Source organism: Daphnia magna, linkage group LG4, assembly GCF_020631705.1.
Source record: "Daphnia magna isolate NIES linkage group LG4, ASM2063170v1.1, whole genome shotgun sequence".
In the NCBI taxonomy this organism is placed as follows: domain Eukaryota; kingdom Metazoa; phylum Arthropoda; class Branchiopoda; order Diplostraca; family Daphniidae; genus Daphnia; species Daphnia magna.
This window is the reverse complement of record NC_059185.1, coordinates 11580476-11595628: the sequence shown is the minus strand read 5'-3', so window position 1 is coordinate 11595628 and position 15153 is coordinate 11580476. Positions and strand designations below refer to the sequence as shown.

Sequence of the window (15153 nt, the reverse complement as noted above, 5' to 3'; positions counted from 1 at the left end):
TGATAATCATGACACTTTCTCTTGGTTTCAATATCTCTGAAAAATTTACGATTCCTTGAAATTTGTGATTTTTCCAGTGTTTTCTTAACGATATGCTCAACAAACCACAACAAATCACTAGACAAAATGGATTATTGGTGTGAAAAACCAAAACGACGATCGTGCAATGTCGCATTTTGCACGAGAGGAAAAGAATAAAAGATTTTGCCTCTTGTTTGTATGCTTTGATCAAAGCCTCGATTACAGCCATAGTGAAATTTGGGACGTAGATCATTAAGGGAGAAGAAAATAAAACTATTGTACTTACTGTAATAAATTTCTTAGTTAACTATTACAAGCCTTCGCCATGGGTGTTCCTAAGTTTTACAGATGGATTAGCGAACGCTATCCTTGCCTAAGTGAGACAGTAAAAGAATATCAGGCAAGTTTATCTTTAAAGTAGTTTAGTTCTTTTGATTTAACATCTTTCTCATGTTTAGATACCTGAGTTTGACAATTTATACTTGGACATGAATGGGATTATTCATAACTGCTCTCATCCAAATGATGAAGATGTTCACTTTAGGATTTCTGAAGAAAAAATATTTTCAGATATTTTTCATTATTTAGAGGTAATATTGAACGCAACCTGCCTGTGACAACATCATTTAAAAAATTCCTTTTAGGTGCTGTTTCGTCTAATTAGGCCACAAAAGGTCTTTTTCATGGCTATTGATGGTGTGGCTCCCCGTGCCAAAATGAACCAACAACGAGGCAGAAGGTTCCGCTCAGCAAAAGAAGCTGAGGACAAAGAGAAGGAAGCTATCAGAAAAGTAAAGAAATTCATTAGTACCTAAAGACCGATTTAAAATAATTAGATGACATTTAGGGAGAGGTTTTGCCAGAGGAAAAAAGATTTGATTCTAATTGCATCACCCCTGGAACAGAATTTATGGAAAGCCTTCAGCAACAGTTGGAATTTTTTGTTACGAATAAAGTATCCACTGATCCCCTCTGGCAGAATACTCAAGTCATTTTGTCAGGGCATCAGGTGATTTTTTACAAATTTTCTTGGTATATAAACTAACTAAACTCATAGTAATCTCACAGGTTCCGGGAGAGGGCGAACACAAAATAATGGAGTTTATCCGTTTTCAAAGAAGCCAACCTGACTACAACGCCGAGACTCGTCATTGTCTTTATGGGTTAGACGCCGATCTCATGATGCTGGGTTTGTGTTCCCATGAACCTTATTTCTCATTGCTCCGAGAAGAAGTAAGTTTTTTTCTTTAAACTGTGGTATATTTGTGCAAGTTTTAACGTCACTTACCAAACTAGGTCAGATTCGGTGGAAAGAAAAATGAGAAGAGGATCACTACGCCAGAAGAGACCACATTTCACCTGCTGCATTTATCATTGTTTCGAGAATATTTAGATCTAGAATTTGCCTCTGTGAAACCTAAACTGAAATTCCCCTATGATCTGGAACATATTATTGATGATTGGGTGAGTCCAACAGACTAAGCAGTTTCATTAATGTTGTGCATTTCATCAAACACTTAAAATGTTCCTTTTTTTTTTTTTTTAAGGTATTGATGGGGTTCTTGGTCGGAAATGATTTCATACCGAATCTTCCTCATTTCCACATCAACAAAGGAGCGTTGCCGCTGCTTTATACAGCCTACATAGAAGTGTTACCTACACTGGATGGGTACATTAATGAGAACGGCATGCTGAACTTGCCACGCTTTGAAAAGTTTATGGAACGTCTGACTTTGATAGACTACGAGCATTTTAATGATATCTATGCGGACGTGAAATGGCTGGAGAGTCGACACGGTCGCAAGAAACTAGTCGAGGTATTCCCCACCTCCATTATTTTAAGTACCCTTAAGTTCTATTCGTTTGGTTTGGTTTCGTTCTTTGCTTCACTTAGACTGAATTTGACATGAAGCCTCTTGCTCCTGCACCGGCCTCTGACACAGCAAGCTTTTTACTTGCCAAGGCTGCTGAAGTGGAAGACATGTTGCGAGAGGATAGCGCCGATTCCGATGAAAACGCTGTTGATAAGCTGTTGAGTACACCGCTCGGAGTTATAAAAATTGGAGAAGACACGGAACCTGATATCGATGATGAGGTGGAAGAAAATGACGAAGAAGGAGAAAGCTACGTTTCTGATGGCGACGATTACACTTCTTCCGACGAAGACAAGCAGTTCCAACTTGAATTTAAAGCTCACAAGAGGAACTATTACATGGAGAAAATGGAATATAGTGAAGTTGACAGGTACTCCTGATTTTTTTTTTATGTCGTTCAAAAGATTTAAAAAAAAACTTTCGATTTTTTCTAGCGGTGTCCTTCGTGATCAAGCCGAGGGATATGTTCTTGCAATACAATGGATCTTGCATTACTACTACAATGGCGTGTGCTCGTGGTCATGGTATTATCCTCACCACTATGCGCCCTATGTTTCAGATGTCCGCAATTTCGCCAATCTCGAGTTAAAATACGACCTCGGTCAGCCTTTTCTGCCCTACGAACAGCTATTAGGTGTGCTGCCTGCAGCTAGTAAAGCCCTTCTTCCCGTCGCACATCACAGTTTAATGTCGTCGATCGACAGTCCGATTATTGATTATTACCCGTCTAATTTTCAAGTATGTGCTGTTATTATAAAAATTAATCCGATTATTTATCAATTTTATTAGTTTTAATTAATTAACAATTTCTTGCAATATATTAGACAGACAAAAATGGAAAGCAACAAGAATGGGAGGCAGTAGTGTTGATTCCTTTTATTGATGAGAAGAGGCTTATTTCTGCCATGAAAGATTGCGATTCACGGTTGTCGGAAGAAGAAAGAAATCGTAATCGACACGGCCCTATGCAAGTCTACATATACACCGAAGAAGATCTTGGTAAGCGACGAATTGTTTCATATGGAAGTCGTTAACATATTTTATTTTTTAATTTGATTTAATTTGATTTAATTTATTTATTTTTTATTTTTTTTGCAGGTGAGTGTAAAGCACCCGCCTATTTTCCTCCTATTGCCCACAACCACGCTCTATGCAAAGAGATAACGCGTGATGCATTCGTAATGCCGCCCGAACGACTTGTAAAGGCCCTTCATCCTCGCTTTAACCCAGATCGTTTTATTCCCGGATTCCCTTCCACGAAGAATCTATCTTTTACGGTAAGAAAGACGTTCATAATCTGTATCATTCTTAAAGAAAAATTGAAAAGGTTCTGTTTTCAAATGCCGTATGCTTGGTATCCATGTAGGCAACCCTGAAAAAGTCTTCCATTTGTGTGTTTAACATGAACACACTTAACGAATCACTGGTATTAACGCTGGTACAAGACTCGGTTCCTGACATACACGATTTTGGGAAACGCTATTGTGGGAATGCGGTTTTCGTTAGTTGGCCTCATTTGCAAGAAGCTCGCGTTGTGGCTGTAGCCAGTACCGAGTGCAAGTACAGCTTCGAAATCGAGTCTTTTGGTGAAGGTGGTAGTGTCAACTACAAGATTGATGGAGAAGTCCGCAAAATGCCCATGACTCCGAGAGATGTAGACGAATGGCATTTGCATGAAAAAGAAATTCGGACACGGTATGCCTCTGAATTAACTTAACTCACATATACTTGCATTGCTAAATTTTGTTTTGAAACGTAATAGATACGCCAACCGTTGGGGTGTTGATATAGGCACCACACATATTTTAATTTACGCCGCTCCTATCACTGGGCGAAAATATGTCTACACTCAAAATGGCCGTGTCACTTTGGAGAAACAGTGGAGCCCAATTCCCATTCCCTATGCCCTACAAGCCACCGTTAAAGAATTGCAAGTCAAAGAGGCGTGTGTTCACCAGTTTTCTACCCTTGCCGAGGTCTTCCCACCGAATTCGACGTGTTTCATGCTAGGACATCCCGGTTACGGTCTCAAGGGCCGTGTTTTGTCGGCCGACAAAAACTTAAGGGGAAAAATCCGTATTGAATTTGATAATATTCATGAGTTAGAAGACGAAGAAGCAATGAAACGTTCGTCCCAGTGTCATTACATGCCAGGCTACGTTGGAGCCAAGCGACTTGGTATCAGCACACACTTGATTTCGCGCATCACTGGAACCATCTATCTTCTTTTAAGTCCAACGGAGGAAGAACAAAATTCGTGTAAACCTCGCAGACCTAGGAAAGTGAACGTCGGGCTCAGTTTAAAGTTCAACAAGTCGAAGGAAGAAATCCCTGGATGGTCCAAGAAAGCCGACAGTGGCTGGCTCTACTCCATTAACACCATCAAAGTTTTGGAACGCTACATCAATGAGTTCCCTGACTTCTTTGACTTTTTGTCACAGCATACAGGCTCGGATGACTTCACAGATGAACAGGTGTTTGGGGAAGGTGGAACGGAAAAAGCCCATAAACTTTATGAATTTGTGCAGACTCTCGCATGTACGAAAGCCGAACGAAGGGTAAATCAACTTGGTTGTCGATGGCTATTTTAAAGAAATTTATTTCATTAATTTTTATTCTGCTTTAGGGTTGGGGATCAGATGGAATCGACAGTAACACATTATCTTACCTGGTGAAACAAGGACCACCCAAGGTTATGAAACTAAAGCCTTTAGTCATGCAAGTCCGTCCCCATCTGCTTTACAAACCGGATTTGATGTCGGGTTCTACTCCGCCAGATCCCAGCGCCAATTATCAGCTTTTAGATCGAGTTGTTAATGTGCGGCAAGGTTACTCTGTGCCACTAGGCCTTCGTGGTACTGTCATTGGCATAAAGAACGCGACGAAATTGATGGATGTCATCTACGAAATTCTTTTTGACGAGGAATTTTCTGGCGCGTTGCCAAATAAAGGAATCCAGGATGCACCCAACAGGATCTACCATCTACCTGTATGGGCCATGATCAACTTAACCCACGGTATACGGCAACATACCGAACGAGAAAGGCAAGGGAAACCGACAGCCGTTGTGCGGCCTTCTGGAAGCGGTTTGGGTAAGCAACCCCAGGCTGCCGAAGGGCCTAGCGGAAACCAACCAAAGCAAAATTATAGTTCATACAAAGCTTCATTAGAACACCAGCCAGGTCAGACCAGACAGGTTCCTCAACCTAAATTGCTGATGAGAAAGAAAGTAGAAAATCCTCCTGCACCGACTCCTGGGACTAAATCCGCTACATCATCAGTCAATCACATTCCAGTCAAATCAGCTCCTAGCCCTTCCAGTCTTCCCTCTCCCTTCATGGATATATGGAATTCTTTGGTTCAACAGCATGAGCAGCAACAACAACAACAAAAACAACAACAAGGTTCAGCTACCACACATGTAGTGAATACTCAGGAGACGCCCAAACAGAAACAGCAGTTTCAGTCCAAGAAAAGAGAACCCCCTGTGCCAGTGGCGCCAAAACTACCTTCGCTGCAGGAGGCTGCTCGAAATCTTCCAAAGATCACCAATTTGCCGAAAGGACCCTCTGCAGCTCCTCCTGTTCCATCAGAACAGCCGATAAATCCACATGAAGTTGTCGTAAAAGCGATACTTCCAGCTGAAGTTGCCTTACAGGCCATACCTCCTCCACCACTTCCAACTGGAATCTCTGTTCCTGTTGGACCTTCGCTCTCTGTGCAACAGCTCTTTGATATGGCTAGTCAATCCGCCATTACCAATCATGCTGTACCACGCCAACCGCCGCCTCCCGTCTTCAGCTTTTGCCTCCAACTAATGGACGTTATGCAACAGAAAGGTACAGAGGACTTTCATTTAATCCATTGGAAATTGTAGGCAAATTTTTATCTTGAAACAGGGTTTGGTCTTCCTGTTTACAACTATCTTCTACTTCAAGATGGTAGTATAATGGCAGAGGTATCTGTCCTACCTCTAGGAGTAGTGGGCAGATGTGCCGCAAAATCAAAGAACGAGGTGAAAATTTTTGTTACATCTAAAATCGATTAATTTAACTTAAATCCTATATTTATATTTTTAACAGGCCGCTGAGCAAGCAGCTGCGATGGCATTGCACAACCCCATTGTTATGCAGCCCATGGTAGTTCCTCCAACTGTTCATCATCCTGGTAATGTGATGTTTGTCCCTCATCCGCCTACAATGCCGTTTGGAGCGGTTCGAGCACCAGTGCCTAACAGTTTTGTGCCAATGCAAGTTACTCGCCAATCCGTTCAGCATCAACCTCGGGCACAAACTCATCCACTGACACCTGCTTCTTCTAGTTCTTCAGAGAAACAAGAGATGAAAGAAGTGCCAAAGACCCAAGTTGAGCAAGTTCCTCCGGTTGACAAGGGCGAACAGTTTGTATCTGTTGCTTCAGCTGAAACTATAGGACGTGCCCCAATTCAAAACCAACCCATCTCTTCGTCTAGACCTCCAGGATCGCGTTTGGCTATTCGTTTCAATGGGCCATGAAAGTTATTTTGCGATTTTAAGATCTTCACACCTTGACTTGTTTAAAATATGCCGACTTTTAAATTTCAACGCGCACTGATCTTACTCTAGTACAACAGCTGTATGGTTATTTGTGTTTTTTTTTTTTTTTTTTTTTTTTTTTGTATTTTGTATTTTGATTCAATATAATAGAAATAGTAAAACTTCGAACACAAATTTATTTCATTTGAAAAACACTATGTTTGAGCAGAAGCAGGGTTACCTAGTTGAAGGTTTTGCACCTCATCCCTGAATTTCTGAATAGTTTCCTTCGCTAACTGAAGGCGGTCTTTCAATTCTGTGAGTTCATTTTTCACTTTTGTTTTTGCTTTAACTATGCTTTCCAATGTGCTTACCTTCTTTTCTTCAACTAACAAAATTAATAATAAATAACTTTTTTTTTAATGAAATAAATTTGAAAGTGTGCCTTACAGTCTGCATCATGCTTGACAGGAGAAGTAGAAAGTTGAGGAATATTAGTTAATAACTGGTGCATCATTACAGTCGGTTCCTGAAAAACAATTTCTTCATAAAATTCAGAAACCACTGGTTTTTTCCCCACCACAATTTCAGGAGAATTTTGGAAGAGTTTTAAAATGTGGTACAAGGTGACCTGAAAATGAAATTTATGCAAGTTATGATGACACAGAACTATCTGAAAATGGCTTCATCTCTTACAGGTCTTTCATTAGGATCTTGAAAGTAGATTTTGATGACTATTTCAAATTCTCCCCAGCCAGTTTCTGTAACTTCATAAGGAGGTTTGGTAAGCACTCTGTTTTGGTTGGCATAGCTGTCATGCAACTTGAAGTTGATCTTTTTAACATAAGTTGACATGTCTTCATTCTCAAAAGGACGGACATAAACAGTCCTAAAAACAAGGAATTAAGTAATTTGGCCATAGCTGTAATGAAAAATCTTTCTAGTTACCATTGATGTGTATGACCATCTTCTTCTCTTTTCTTGCCAAAATATTTTGCTACATTTCCGTACACTATTGGTTTTATTATAACACCCTTTTACAAAAGAAAACACAATTAAAAACTACAATACATAATGTGCATTTTTTCACTGTAGTGTAAACAAGGCAAGCATTCACAGGTAGCATTGATACACAGGAACATTTTAGATCTCAAATGGTGAGTTAACCTTAATATAATTGTGATCTACTTTTTCCCCCTTTATTTTTAAATCATTCTTTTGCTAAACAACAGCTAAAGCCTTGTAACTGCATAATTGTTTGGGCTAATTTCTAATAGGCTTAACTTTAATGTTTCAAATTAGTTAGTTGCTTACTTTGGTTCTACCACCTGAATCTGGTCCATATTCAAATGTTGACATTATATTTTTGTTTTAATAATAGGTCATGAAATGTCTCTGTTTTTCGCCAAAATTCCTGTATTGAATTCGAAGAGATTTCTCGATGACATTAGCGACATAAACAACTGAAATGCCATGTTGCCAGTTGATTTTCAGAAGCCATTTAAAAAGTTGAATAAATGGTAAAATAAGAATATTCCGGATTCCGACATTCGTTATTACAATTTATAAATTTATAATTCTTTGCTTCATAGTAAACGTGTGTATTTGGGCACTCTTCACCACATAAAACGTTGGGGCAAAGGTGAATCAGCCCAGAAGAATGGACGAGTGATGAAAAGATAGATGGTGGCAGTATTCACAGCCAAGTAAATCGAAAACTCGATGAACAGGGATATCCATGAACGAGGTGGAATATGCAGTCGTACAAACAAGAACGGTATTAAGAAATAGCGCACTTCTAGTAGTCGTTGGGGTACCAGGGCGACAAAACAACAAATAACAAATACAGAAGCAAAGATAAAACTTTTGGCCGTTGACATAGTCCGGAACGTTGCAAATGCACCAAAGAGGTACAGCGGAATAACGACATAGCGTCCCCAAGGCTGATATTCAAATACTCTTTTCCAGATATAGAATGTATAATGACGATTATCAGCCAAGAGGTATGGATGTACGAGAGTGTTATATCGGATAACTAGTCCAGCTAATCCCATGGTAATTAAAATGAAAAACCATTTTTTAAGGCAGGTTTTGCAAAATGGAAGCAAGAAGAGAATCCAATTGGGTGCAGCAAATACAGTGACTAGACCAAAGAAATAGAAAAGTTGTGGAACGTGAATCGTAGCCTGATGGGCAGCGCGGTCACCGACAACCAGACCGTCATTGATTACCACGAAGGCGATAAAAATAAGTCCCACTATAATGTACGGAAGTAGTTTTAGAATGAGCTGGCTGATAATTTGAATTTTCCGAGAGACAGGAGCTAAACGGAAGAAGTTTTTCGATATTATCTGCAAAAATAAATTAAGGTAAGTTTCTTTTTCTCCAACTAAGTACTATTATGTAAATCCTTTACTTGGACCTGATGCCAACTTGATAGAGCATGCCGTTTACGTTCTTTAGTTGTCAGCAGGAGGTGCTGTAAACCTAAATCAAAGCAACCAACGGCAACTAAGATTACCCAGACGATAGAAGTTTGCCTAACCATCACGGCTGCAACTCCTTTGATAGCAAAAACAACAACAAAAGAAAAAGAAAAACATATATAGATAAAATCTGAAGGAAAAATTTTGTTTACTTTAAAAACTCAGAGTAATACCCGCAATAGCCGCAAATGTGTTAAATCCACGCATATGGAGGCCATACATTAAGAAGACAAGGAAGGCTGCAGCCACGTCAGTGTAGTACAGGAATGAAAAAAAGAAGAGTGGTGGGAAGATGGCAATATTTAGTGCAGACACTATACTCTTCCAAGTGCTGTATTCCTAGATTATAACAGTATTTAGATAAATTTGGTTTCAAACAGAAGTGCACATAAAAGGTCTTACTCTGGAACTTTGATGAATGTTTTTCGTCAACCAAACATATAGAAGGAAACTACTTAAACTGATTGCAACATTGGTGAGTCGTAGGTGGTGAGTTTCACAGAAGTTGTCATCGGACCATTTGGAAAGTGGTGTTATGACAGCCACAGAGATCAAATACAGTCCAGGTAGAGTAGTAATCCTGTTATCCCACTATATAGATATCCGTAACAAAAGTTGATGAAAACTTTATAAAAACTGCTTACAGATATTACATCTTACATATGTAAAATTTCCATTGCAGTATTCTTGTGCTTGTGGAACATGATAGATCTCATCAAGGTATGGGGTGGGCTGGATTTCATTAATGTAACTAGAGATTATCAACAGGCCTCCAGCATACACAGCAACTATACAAATGAGTGCGGATGTAAATACATAACTGTCAACCTTTTTATTCATGCTTCACAAATGGCAACTGGATAAAATGCCTTCGAATTTTTTAACTATTGCAATAACAAGTAATGACGCAAAGTCATGTGGAGGGCGACAAGAAAACAAAATTTATAAACAGAACTCAAGCAGAATACCTTTGAATTTTTACAACGTTGTCTTTTGACATGAACGCGGTACACCCTTCTCCGTAAATACGGCAATACGGGAGAACGGGACGCCTCCGAGTCCGAAGGGCGGGAAATTTTTTGTGCCGCTGACCGTGCTGCTATGTTTGCAAAGAGTTGCTTTCTACCCTCTTACGTTTTGCCTGCTAACAAGACAAATTTGTTTTTCTCCAAGCTGTTGCAGTAATAATAGTAATCGTAAACAAAAAATAAAACGGTATGAAGAATTTCCCGCCATTTTGGAAGGGTCTGATTTCCGACTCCGATATTTGCGGAGACTAGGGCGCCATTAAGGTTTGAGCGCCAGGTGACAGCAGATACATCGACAGGGCAGATGGAGAAAACGGAGAGAAAAAAGTTATTTTTTAACCAAGGTATTTTATTCTAATAGTGAATCACATAACACATTTTTATATTGATAAAATTGAAAGAACTAAAACACATTCTCTCCACTTTACTTTCAAATTCAATTCATTACTGTAATAAGATCTCAATTCGTCACAGTTCCACCTTTGACCTTTTCAAGTTATCATCATGCCAGTGGCTTGGTTTAAAATGATAGCATTAATAGCAAGGGACATATGATTTGGTAAATGATATAAGGTTCTCCAATATCAAATGTACTATATTAAAGTTTACAAGTAAGAATTGCCTGAAAATTGAAAACCTGTTTCGAAATTTGATCTGTTTTTATATTTATGTTGAAGACGTGTAATGTGGAAAAGATTTGCAAAGCTGGGAAGATATCCAGCCCTAAATTGGAAGAACAGCATGAAGAAATAACATGTAGCCAACTTAATTGTTAAACATAATGAATTTTTGCCTGGAAAATTGCTACTTCAGATTTGATCAACATTAAAATTGATTTATTTTAAGTTCCATTATCCCTTTAGACCATGTGACCCAAATTTCACAATCAAAACATGGCGCCTCGTCAACGTTTCTAGTAAAACGCAAATTACTGGGAACACCAAGGACATTTTTAACTTACAGGTAGTCCTTCAGGACAGATATTACTAGTGGGGCCAGGAGCACCATCCAGACCGGGATTACCATTGGTGCCAGGGGCACCCTCAGAACCTGCAGTGCCATTTGGAACAGAAGTACCATCATCTGGGCCAGGAGCACCGTCAGTGCTGCGAGCGCCAGCCAGAACTGGGGAGCCTGGACGGCCTACTTGTATTGCTGACGAAACTGGAGGATCAGGATATTGTTTGATATCGTTTATTGGTAAATATTGAAAAATTACAACTTCATGTTTCACCAAATTTGAAATTGATTCATATTGGTTCACTTATCCCTTTTAACCTCTTAACAAAAATTCCAAAACCCAACCATGGCGCCTTATTACCGTTGTTAGTTAACTGCAATGTTCTTGGAAATAGTTTGGACATTTTAAACTCTAACTGGTGCTGGGTCTCCAGGTGGTCCGGGTTCTCCGGGTGCTCCTTGTTCTCCAGCTGTACCGTCTGTACCGGGGGTACCATCGAGGCCAGGATTACCGTCAGGACCGGGATTACCGTCAGGACCGGGATTGCCATCGGGGCCTTGAGCGCCATCCGGACCGGGAGCGCCATCTGGACCAGAAGCACCAGCAGGACCTGGAGGGCCTGGACGACCTGGGGGTCCTGCTGGAATTGCTGCTGGAGCTGGAGGACCAGGTGGGCCTAAAGTAAACCAAGGATTAAAACAGAACAATCTTTTTTCTTTTGAATCTTCTACGAAATAAAATAACGATTCATTTACCAGGTGGTCCTCTTAAGGACGTAAGCAATCCGTTTAACGCATTGGCTTTCATTCCGAAAAAACGAGGATCCGGATCAGAGCGAATCAGCGGAATTTCTGAATCTTCTAGGTACAGTTTTCGATCGAATACTTGTTGGTGAAACATTTCGGGATATGGTTGCGGCGGATACACTGGATAATATGAGGAGTAATCGACGACAGGGCTGACATAGAAAGGTCGTGCTAAAATAATAAATAAAGTTCCTTATTATTATTCGTAACTGGATCATTGTAGGAATTGTCTTACGATTCTGCAATCGTGCAAGTTTGAGTATAGAGTTTGAATCCGTAAATTTTAAATCAAAATCATCAGTGTTTAGAAAAGATAAATTCAAAATGCATTTACCTAGTGAAGAAAGTCTTCTCACGTATGGACTTTCGACAGGCGCTGCGCCGGCATTTCCGGTGAGAAGGGCCAGCAAGGTGGAATACGGCGTGTGATCTACTTGACGCTGGCTGCTGGAACCGATGGACAGGAAGGCGATGAAACAACTGCAGAAAAGCAAAGAAGAGAACATGTTGCTTGCTGGTAGATCTCTGCTTTTTCTATCGAGTTGCAACTCCTTTTATACTTCCTCGTCCCTGTTTCGTAGGTTTGTAGTTCCTACTGTTGATTAGCAACACGGGCATGCAACACTGACACATAAGGACACTACTAGTTTTTTTTTTTTTTTTTTCAGGTGAAGAACCACTGCGATTTTAACATATTTTCCATTTTTGTCTGTCTTGCCACTGGTTAGCCTGTAATGAATCGTACCGTTATTATTATTATAATTTTTTTTTTTTTCGTATCGAATGGACAGATTTTTACATGCAAAGCTACTGGGTGCGGTTCAAGGACAGCACTGTACAAAAAAATGCGTAGACGTTCGTTGACGATGACGGATCCGCGCTACAGGAAATCCTTATTCTCACAAGTACTACATGGATTCACACACAGTCATATGGACTTCATAAAGAAAAAATGTCAGGTTCTCTTCCATTGTAAAGAATAGGAAAAAGGTTAGAGACCGGACTTGGCTCCAAAGAAGATGCTACCAAGTGCTGTTTTCTCATCTACTATTTAGAAATCTAATTTTTTCTACGTCTTCCGTCATTGTCACTTCAAAGGGGAAAACAGCAATCCACTCATTCACGTATGTCAAATCTAATTTTTATTAATTTTTTTACACCCTTTTATTTTTGACTTTGTTTTTACTTGTTTTACAAACTAACTCCTAATTTTAGGTATAGTAAAGTATTTGCGAAGTTCAAATCAGATAAAAGAGGCGATTGCTGTAACGTACGATGTATGCACGTAACGTGACGAAAGACCCACGAATAATATGGCATACCTACAACAAACATCCTTGGCAATGACGAATTAATTGATTACACTTATCATTCAGATGGCTCGCCAGTCTTGACTACCGAAGCCTTGTGTTTTTACATGACTTTTTCAAAGTTCATTCACGTGTCCTTGTCCAGCAAAGATCGAAAGCCTTATCATTTAATTTATTTATAGTTTTTTTGTTTTTTTTTTTCGATTTTCCGCAGATGTCGATGACTTCCGTAAGAACGTCGGCCAGCTGGAAAACTTGTTTGAAAAAGAAAAGATCATTTCAAATCAGAAAATCTAAAAATAAAGTTAATTGTAGTACAGTCCAGTGACGACTTTATTAACGAGTTCTTACATTTTATGAGACTAATCGACGTTTCGTTATTCTCCTTATTCAGATACAACCAAGTTAAATCTTAATATCTATGGGATGAATGGAATGGGAAACGTGCGAGATGGAACCGTAAGTAAATGAAAATATTTGAAGATTCGCCAACAAAGTGCTGTAATCTCCGACAACGGATCCCCTGCAGAAATAGGAACTGCCATTTCAAAATCTCGGTAATTGGACACTGATTCCGCTCATTGATTCCACTAAGTTGGAGAGAGTTTTCTAAAAATATTTTGCATGGTAATGAACTTAACTTTGTAAAACAAAGAAATAACTTATTATTGCTATAGTGTTTTTGTTTTGTTTCTGATAGTTGCTGTATTTCATGTGCTGGGGGCAAAGCAGCTGACAAGAAAGAGCTACAATAATTAAAAATCCACACATCGGCGATAAAGGTAACAGGTGTGAAATAGCTAATACTTCTAAATAGATAATCTATTGTATATAAATCTCTTAATGATTGCATTAGTGCCAAGGAAACGGACCGCCTTCCTCCTACCGCTTCAATTTCTCCTTTTTCAAGAGTTTTTGAATACTGACCTTGTTGAAAGAGGAGAAATCAACGTCTGCTTTTAAGATAATCCATCATATACAGATGGATAAACCCGCTAGACAACAACCAGAATAGCTGCCCGTTCTCCCTGTTTCCATAACAAAAAAACAAGACTGATGGTAAAAAAAAAAAAAAACATTGGCAACAAAAGCAAAGGTAAATCCTGAACGGGTCATTACCTTGGGAGGAATGATTGATCAAATGGCAACATTTGCACGAATCTCAGTTAATCCATTTTCAGATAGTTCATTGACCCTTACATTCCCCCCAAATTTCACGCTCTCCAATAGCAAAATCCTTGACAATTAGTCCCTCAAATTTAGTTTTTAGTGTAAAATTCAATTCTTACATCAAGTTATTGGCCATTGGATGCGCTTACTCAACGTAGCGTGATCTGATTTAATTGTTAACGAAAGCTTTCTTAACGTCTCGCTAATGTCTAAAGCAAGTGTAAAATCCAGAAAACGTTCTTAGTATCTTTTCTCCTTTTTTTGCAATCGGTTGAACTCGTTGGAGATTCTAAATTTTTATTTATAATATCCGAATTGTTTCCAAACCTATGAATCCAAATGGCGGAATGGATACCATGGTGGAAGATTGTCGTTTGATCCGGGCTGGCTGCAGAATTTTATGGTCAATAGTGTCCTGCCTTTGAAAGTTTTGACGTTAAATCAATTCCAGCACTGCTGTTTAAAGTTTTATCTTTATTTATTATTTTTATTAATCATTTTTTAAAGCTTTGTTCATCGGTAAACCCTTCCATAGAATTCAGAATATTGGTCTCCTGTAAATTAGTCATTTTTGGTTGGTTTATGTTAAGGATGAGTTAGCAGCGTGCCCATAGATTAAAGAGTTCCTTTTAATCAATACTGCCTTGTAAGGTAACTTCTGTTTGCACTTGGGGTTTCAATTCATCCCCCCATCTTTACAAACCAAGACGTGAAGGTGATGAAACATTGGATTTTAATTTTCTTTTCTATTTAGGAACACAATTTTTTATGTTTTTACAGACCATTGGTCATTGCTCAACTGCAGTCCGGAGTGGGCCCTCAGAAATGGGAGACCTTGGATTGCTTTTGCATCCTTGTCTCACCAATTCCTTGATCTGTAAAAGTGTAGAAATCACAAGGTGTAATGCGAAATGTGAGTACGAATCTGCTGCCGAAGATATTGTTTGAGACCGTTTATTGGTAAATATTGAAAAATTACAACT

The 15153-nt window shown here is 39.2% G+C and overlaps 4 protein-coding genes and 2 long non-coding RNA genes across 15 annotated transcripts; 3 read left to right on the top strand and 3 right to left on the bottom strand.

The window, feature by feature from the left end:
• Positions 1-150: 150 nt before the first annotated feature.
• LOC116920786 (5'-3' exoribonuclease 1) lies at positions 151-6518 on the top strand. 2 transcript variants are annotated; one of them, XM_045172427.1, is made up of 17 exons: positions 151-421; positions 480-611; positions 666-812; positions 869-1030; positions 1090-1254; positions 1318-1485; positions 1569-1838; positions 1916-2265; positions 2330-2633; positions 2720-2894; positions 2994-3172; positions 3262-3590; positions 3658-4453; positions 4522-4987; positions 5066-5734; positions 5795-5910; positions 5978-6518. In XM_045172427.1, the coding sequence occupies exons 1-17, from the start codon at positions 347-349 to the stop codon at positions 6407-6409; spliced, it is 4935 nt and encodes a 1644-aa protein (XP_045028362.1). In that variant the 5' UTR covers positions 151-346; the 3' UTR covers positions 6410-6518. The 2 variants fall into 2 exon arrangements, with proteins under 2 accessions (XP_045028362.1, XP_032782787.2); XM_032926896.2 differs by having other exon boundaries at positions 4522-5734.
• A 68-nt stretch (positions 6519-6586) lies between these two features.
• On the bottom strand, positions 6587-7866 carry LOC116920789 (YEATS domain-containing protein 4). The gene is made up of 5 exons (XM_032926902.2): positions 7724-7866; positions 7358-7443; positions 7106-7298; positions 6860-7040; positions 6587-6797 (listed from the first exon to the last, which is right to left on the bottom strand). The coding sequence occupies exons 1-5, from the start codon at positions 7766-7768 to the stop codon at positions 6625-6627; spliced, it is 678 nt and encodes a 225-aa protein (XP_032782793.2). The 5' UTR covers positions 7769-7866; the 3' UTR covers positions 6587-6624.
• A 128-nt stretch (positions 7867-7994) lies between these two features.
• Positions 7995-9871, bottom strand: LOC116920788 (dol-P-Glc:Glc(2)Man(9)GlcNAc(2)-PP-Dol alpha-1,2-glucosyltransferase). The gene is made up of 5 exons (XM_032926901.2): positions 9556-9871; positions 9298-9486; positions 9069-9234; positions 8826-8971; positions 7995-8760 (listed from the first exon to the last, which is right to left on the bottom strand). Exons 1-5 carry the CDS (start codon positions 9733-9735, stop codon positions 8026-8028), a joined length of 1416 nt encoding a protein of 471 aa, XP_032782792.2. The 5' UTR covers positions 9736-9871; the 3' UTR covers positions 7995-8025.
• On the top strand, positions 9829-10768 carry LOC116920781. 3 transcript variants are annotated; one of them, XR_006645678.1, is made up of 4 exons: positions 9829-10110; positions 10176-10267; positions 10398-10534; positions 10601-10768. It is a non-coding gene; the product is annotated as an uncharacterized LOC116920781 (long non-coding RNA). The 3 variants fall into 3 exon arrangements; XR_006645677.1 differs by having other exon boundaries at positions 9831-10267; positions 10381-10534; XR_006645676.1 differs by having other exon boundaries at positions 9888-10267.
• Positions 10769-11101: 333 nt separating this feature from the next.
• LOC116920779 (collagen alpha-2(IX) chain) lies at positions 11102-12226 on the bottom strand. Its single transcript, XM_032926894.2, has 3 exons — positions 12025-12226; positions 11640-11861; positions 11102-11560 (listed from the first exon to the last, which is right to left on the bottom strand). Exons 1-3 carry the CDS (start codon positions 12194-12196, stop codon positions 11289-11291), a joined length of 666 nt encoding a protein of 221 aa, XP_032782785.2. The 5' UTR covers positions 12197-12226; the 3' UTR covers positions 11102-11288.
• Positions 12066-15144, top strand: LOC116920782. 7 transcript variants are annotated; one of them, XR_006645673.1, is made up of 9 exons: positions 12132-12271; positions 12359-12413; positions 12482-12814; positions 13215-13304; positions 13395-13459; positions 13530-13627; positions 13701-13782; positions 13857-14885; positions 14951-15144. It is a non-coding gene; the product is annotated as an uncharacterized LOC116920782 (long non-coding RNA). The 7 variants fall into 7 exon arrangements; XR_006645670.1 differs by having other exon boundaries at positions 13395-13627; XR_006645672.1 differs by having other exon boundaries at positions 13215-13459.
• Positions 15145-15153: the final 9 nt, after the last annotated feature.

Bases quoted from the DNA above. Each gene is read 5' to 3' on its own strand.
- LOC116920786 (XM_032926896.2), top strand. From the start codon at position 347: ATGGGTGTTCCTAAGTTTTACAGATGGATTAGCGAACGCTATCCTTGC. The intron at 422-479 runs GCAAGTTTATCT...TCTCATGTTTAG, and splicing joins AGACAGTAAAAGAATATCAG to ATACCTGAGTTTGACAATTT. The intron at 5,735-5,794 runs GTACAGAGGACT...ATCTTGAAACAG, and splicing joins GGACGTTATGCAACAGAAAG to GGTTTGGTCTTCCTGTTTAC.
- LOC116920789 (XM_032926902.2), bottom strand. From the start codon at position 7,768: ATGTCAACATTTGAATATGGACCAGATTCAGGTGGTAGAACCAAA. The intron at 7,299-7,357 runs GTAACTAGAAAG...CCTTGTTTTTAG, and splicing joins GATGGTCATACACATCAATG to GACTGTTTATGTCCGTCCTT. The intron at 7,041-7,105 runs GTAAGAGATGAA...TTTCATTTTCAG, and splicing joins AAGATCCTAATGAAAGACCT to GTCACCTTGTACCACATTTT.
- LOC116920788 (XM_032926901.2), bottom strand. From the start codon at position 9,735: ATGAATAAAAAGGTTGACAGTTATGTATTTACATCCGCACTCATTTGT. The intron at 9,235-9,297 runs GTAAGACCTTTT...GTTATAATCTAG, and splicing joins ACATTCATCAAAGTTCCAGA to GAATACAGCACTTGGAAGAG. The intron at 8,972-9,068 runs GTATTACTCTGA...TTGCTATCAAAG, and splicing joins CACATTTGCGGCTATTGCGG to GAGTTGCAGCCGTGATGGTT.
- LOC116920779 (XM_032926894.2), bottom strand. From the start codon at position 12,196: ATGTTCTCTTCTTTGCTTTTCTGCAGTTGTTTCATCGCCTTCCTGTCC. The intron at 11,862-12,024 runs GTAAATGCATTT...TTATTATTTTAG, and splicing joins GAGAAGACTTTCTTCACTAG to CACGACCTTTCTATGTCAGC. The intron at 11,561-11,639 runs GTAAATGAATCG...GGTTTACTTTAG, and splicing joins GTCCTTAAGAGGACCACCTG to GCCCACCTGGTCCTCCAGCT.